The 5,803-nt window shown below is 41.0% G+C and overlaps 1 protein-coding gene across 1 annotated transcript; it reads right to left on the reverse strand.

Moving 5' to 3' along the window:
- Positions 1-303: 303 nt before the first annotated feature.
- S100Z (S100 calcium binding protein Z) lies at positions 304-5,401 on the reverse strand. The gene is made up of 4 exons (XM_053408386.1): positions 5,352-5,401; positions 4,879-5,020; positions 679-842; positions 304-388 (listed from the first exon to the last, which is right to left on the reverse strand). The coding sequence occupies exons 2-3, from the start codon at positions 5,017-5,019 to the stop codon at positions 684-686; spliced, it is 300 nt and encodes a 99-aa protein (XP_053264361.1). The 5' UTR covers position 5,020; positions 5,352-5,401; the 3' UTR covers positions 304-388; positions 679-683.
- Between the last annotated feature and the right edge of the window lie 402 nt (positions 5,402-5,803).

Below are 5,803 nucleotides of genomic sequence, written 5' to 3' on the forward strand. Positions count from 1 at the left end.
AATAAACCCCTCCCCCAAACACATTTAAAAGGGTAAAAGGATGTTCATCAGCCAAAGGGCTGGTTAAAGAGGAACCTTTTCACCTGGCACCTGAAAGTGTATAATGAAGGCGCCAGCAGAAGCTCCTCGGGGAGAGCATTCCACAAATGGGGAGCCACTGCAGAGAAGGCCCATTCCCCTGTTGCCACCCTCCAGACCTCTCGTGGAGGAGGTACATGAAGAAGGGCCTCAGATGATGATCTCAGGGTCTGGGTGGGTTCATACGAAGAGACTTGAGGAAAGTAAATGGCTGGGTTTTGGAAGAGAAGGGAAAGCCAAACACAAAACAAAAAGTGAAATATTGGTTCCGTTGCTGTCTCCCATCCTGTCTCTAAAAGGCGACTGCAACCTGTCAATGCAAACAGAGATGTAGCAGGTATTTAGCAATGGCATCATCCTTAGGAAAAGGAAATTATCCACATTAAGGTGCATACATTCAGCTTTGTTTGTATTTTCTTCCTTTCTCTCTTTTTCATATTGGCAAGTTACATTTGGATGGACATTCTACACAAGGAAGTGAGAGGAAAGCTGAAATGTCTCCATGATAACTTCATTCGTTACCCATAATATCCAGGTTCAATGAGCTCAACCATTAGACAAGAAAAGTGCTACAGTGATAATTAAACATGCTTCACCTACCATTTCTATTCTCCCCTTTTCCTCATTTGCTCTTCAAAGAAATCATTGCATGCAACAGTCAAGGCAGCAACCAGAACCACAAATTCGTTAAAATCCACTTCATTGTCTTTATTGCTATCAAGATCTTGCATAATCTTATCAACCAACTGGGGATCCTTTTGACACTATAAAGACAAAAATAGATAGATAGATTAGTTAGAGAATCTTCTGAGATGTGTGTTAAATTACATTAGAGATTTCTTTTTATTTCCTTGAGGGCATGTGCATACACTGTCCTTAACCCTCAGGGAATTTCTTATATGTGCTGTGATATTTACCAGTGTCTGCAGCAGGTATTTGTCTCAAGACAGAGGTGCCTCAACTTTGAACAACATAATATTTATTTCTAATAGTGTAGATGGTTTACTTTATTAATAAGCTAAATGTCAATATTTTCCCACTAGGGCCACCATCCAATGTATTGTCTTAGTAGATCAGGTATCTGAATTTTAGACAACAAACTGGTTATATCTGCATATAAATAAAGCTATACCCCAAAAGAAGAAAGGATCTTGTTTTTAGGAACCGCACACACATGTTGCAAGCAAAGAGCACAGAGAGGTGTTCTCTCATGTAGGAGGGAGAAGAGGGAATTGATCTTTGAAGATGGCAATCCTATACAGTATACGTATACTCAGAACTAAATCCCATAGAGTTCAATGAAGCTTACTCCCAAGGCAAGTGGGTATAGAATTGCAACCTGAGTTTTGTTAGTCAGCTCCCCAAACTCAAAATATTATAGTAATTTCCAGTATCTGTATCCCAATTAATCTAAACCTAGAATTTACCCTAATTACCACCAGCTGTATAGATAACTGCTCTGCGACCCTATGTATCTTGCATTCTAGATTTATATGAACTTCTGTGTACTAGTGAAATTATTTCAAGGGCATTTTCACATGTGAGGTTTTCAGCTTCTTGCATGCTAATGATAATGGTTGTTTGTGTAGAAGACGAATTTGCAATGTGAATTAGCATTGTGGCTCCTACAGTTTTTAAAAATCATCATTACAAACCCGACAGAGGCAAAAGCTGCTTTAATCCTAATGTGTGAAATATGCTCTACAAACCAGGACTAAATTAGGAGCACTGGAAGCTAACATGTGGACTCAACCTAAACCAGATATAACCCACTATTTCTTCTTAATCTTCAAAAGTCTGAAGCACATCTAGTTAGTGCTGGCTGATTACTCTGGGGACTGGGTCGCTACAAACAGAGATATTTTATTAAGATGGAATGCAGGACAGAGAGAATCCAATCCAAGAAAATTGATGACAGGTTCCTTTTTTTATTTCTTCTCCTTTTTGCAGAGCTGCCAGTTTTTAAGACTATGCGATTTCTTAGGATTAATAGACTACAGGATGCCACTTATATATCAGATCTTTCTTTTTTTAACACAAGAACTTCAGCGGCGTTATAAATTAGGAACAAAATAGAGGAACACAAATCACATCAGGACTGATAATGTGTCCTGTAGCGAGAGCTCTTCTCAGCCACCTCTCTGCTCAGGATAGATAGGAAGCTATATTTAGAGTCCACAGGAGTTTCCAATCAACCTATGAATAAAACTGCATGTGGCTTCAGGCCCGAAGAAGCACTTAAAAAGCAAGAAAATTTCCAGACGTAGACCAAAGTTCATCTGCATACACTTTGATCTACATACTCTTTGATCTACATATTCTATCTTTCTGCCCATCTGCCCACCTTACTAGCATGGTCAACAGCAATACCACCAGAAAGGTGGATTGAGATTTCTTTAAACCAGGGGTGAGTAACCACCAGGCCTCTCCATCTAATTCTTGGGGCTCTCCCCAGCAGAACAGCTCACCTGTCCTGATCTGCTCTCTCCTTGAGTGCTTTTGCCAAGTTGGAATCTCATCCTTTAACTGTGATATGTAGCCTACTTTACAAAGGTAAGAGTCACATCCATTGATCTGCCTACTTCACGCCTCTGCCCACAATGGTATGCAGCTCCCAAAAGGTTGCACACCCCTGCTGTAAACTTTCGCCTAGGTATTATCACTTATTAAAATACCCTAAATGCCTCTTCTTTCTAATAATTTACCTAAGGGAATATTATTTGCTCTGGGGAGGCATCAGTACCTTTGAGACATTGGCAGCCATTACACCAGGCATAGGCAAACTTGGCCCTCCAAATGTTTTGGGACTGCAACTCCCATCATCCCTAGCTAACAGGACCAGTGGTCAGGAATGATGGGAGTTGTAGTCCCAAAACATCTGGAGGGCCGAGTTTGCCTATGCCTGCATTACACTAATCCCCACCCTCATATCAGGCCTATTTGCATGCTTCTCAACCATACATACTAAGGAATGGGGCATATAACGTTATGCTTGACATGGCCACAGCTGAATAGGTCTGAAGGGAAGAGGGAAAGGACTGGAAGAGGCAGGGGTGAGGTTGCCTTGAGGCAGTTGGGGATAGCACCCTGTGGCTATGATTCAGCTGCACAGATGCTGCAAAGAGAGCCTATGAGGCTGACAGAGCGAGTAAGACTGTGTATACAAAAGCACATTTCCCCCTCAAAACCCCAGACACTAATCTGCCTTCACGGAGATACAGTTCCAATCACCATTCAACTACAGTTCCCAGGATTCTTTGGGGGAGGGTAATGCATGTGAAATGTGCTTCAAATATATGGTGTATATGCAGTCGAAGAAAGAACCAAGAGAAAGGAAAGTAAGTAAAAAAAAACCTTATCCACCAGTTTTCCCATACCTATTTGTACATTGTACATGGTATGAGTCACATGCAGCTAACTGACCACATTAAAACCATTCCCAAAGAGAACCTATCACCACCATTGAAGAAAATAGAATCTCTATCTCGTAACCCCAACCCAACTTCCTTCTGTCCCTGCTGTAGCCTAGTGAATAAGGTACAGCCACCCCTTGCTGTTTGCAGTATTCTGTCACCAGAGGTTTACTGCCTCTGAGCAATGTAATACAATTAATACACTGGCCAAGATGGCTGAACTGGAATGTTTGGATTTAAAGAAGAGTATAGCTATTGTGGGCATAACAGAAATCCTGGTAAAAGAGGAGAAAGCCAGTGGGACAAGTTTATCTTTGGATACAAACTCTATAGGAAGGGCAGGATGCAGCAGAGGAGTCATTCTGTACGTCAAAGAGGACATTTAAGCTTTCTGCTCTAATTTGTATGTTGCGCTGTATTCTTTTCTATATTGCATTTTTGTGGTTTTGTTGTAAGCTGCTATGAGAGCCACAGCTGAGGACTGGCCAGTAAAAAAAAAAAGGAAAATAAATAAATAAAACAAATCAGATGATTCACTTCTGCAGCACTTTTGTTAGCTTTCCGGATTCTTAGACTAGATAGGTATTTTGTTCTAAATAACACGGCACTTGAAATATTCTTAAACTCTTAAGCAAAAACATAGGAGCTGAGAATTAGTTTTGCTTTAACCGCTAAGAACACTTGAGTTTGTGCACTTGTGTCGTTAATTCAGTACTGAAGCTGTGTTCTGTGGAACACAGTTTTTTTACTTTGAAAAGGAGCATCGCCTCTTCCCCAGTGAATGAATAAAATCAGCTCCCCATTCATTTAGATATTACATTTGCTATGGGGATCACCATGACTACTATGCATCTCCTACCTTTCCCATCCCGTTACTTGTCTATACCATATAAACTGGGGCCATCATGTACCAAGTTCGTCCACCACTGAGCTATGTCAGTGGGGGCAGGGAAGCTCACAATGCACAAACTGAGTTCTACCATATTGGTTGTAATGCCTAGACAAGATATTCAGCTGAGCTATGGCATGAGATTTTCCCACAGCCAGCCCGCAACTTTTATAAGTTAACTGGGATTTGAACCCAAGACTTTCACATCCATATCGAAACTTAACATTATAGCTGACTATTTGGATAAAGGTTTCTAATAATAACTTAATCAAGGGTCCTAAGTACTTGGTCACCAAAGCACATTTCCTTGGATGTGGCAAAATATAGCAACTATTTTTGCACACAGTGCAGCTGCTGTTGCAGAAAAGACTTAATTGCATGTCTGGGTGAACAAATGGCATATGAAATACTTGTCAAGGATCCTCCAGTAGCTATTCCCCTTCCCCATGTCCAGCAAGCAGTCAGTGAAAAAAAGATTTAACCATGACTCTGTCTTACCGAAAGGAAGTCAGTAAGTTCGCTGGTGAGGAGCTCCTTGAGTTCTCCTTTATTGAGTTTATATTTGTCCCCTTCTTTTCCTGAATAATGGTGAAAGACCTTGATTAAGGTGTCCATCGCACCTTCCAGCAGTGTTGGCATACTACAAAGGGAGATAAAGGGAAGACTTATAGCAACCTTGCATGAACCATCTAAAACGTAAGCATTTCTGTATATGAACAGAGATAAACACAGTTGCCCAGAAAGTCAATACAGGATTCAGAGCTTCTGTGATGCTAAATATTTGTCATCTGACCAGCTGCACAAACTTGTTTATGACGCTAATTTAGGAGAGCACTTTTACAAATGAATCTAGGAAGAAATGTATTGAGCTCATTGGGTGTGCAGTCATCTCTAAGCGGCCACACGTTTTCCTGAAAGGGAAAAGAAGCAAAATACATCTAACAAGGCAAAATTTAAGCATTTCTTCCTACCTGTTCTGAAGTGGTCCCAAATAAAGTATTGTCTCCAACAGGTACAGACTGTAGTCAACTCTATTCTGAGGGTTCCACCCTAGCTTACCAAATTCCCCTGGGGTTTCTAGAGGGAAATCACCAATGATAAAATGTCTCCCCCTTCCTGGGTTTCACTTTATTTGTGACTGCTTGTTATGCGTCAACAGGTGTAGGTATCTTTCCCCAGGTGGCTTTCTTGAGGCTGGCTGGCTTCCCTGAGCATTCAATAAGGAGCTAGGAGTATAAAAGCGGCAACTTCATTAAAACATCGAGGATGGAAATCCAATTAGTTGCTAGGAAGCCAACCACTGGGAATACCACAAATACAGAACAAGAAGACGCAGTGCTTTGCCTTATGATTTATTTCATTTATATCCCATCCTTCCCCTAAGGAGCTAAGGGAAGTATACATTTCCTACCCCCTATTCCCC

This window comes from Podarcis raffonei, chromosome 11 (genome assembly GCF_027172205.1).
Source record: "Podarcis raffonei isolate rPodRaf1 chromosome 11, rPodRaf1.pri, whole genome shotgun sequence".
Lineage (NCBI taxonomy): Eukaryota > Metazoa > Chordata > Lepidosauria > Squamata > Lacertidae > Podarcis > Podarcis raffonei.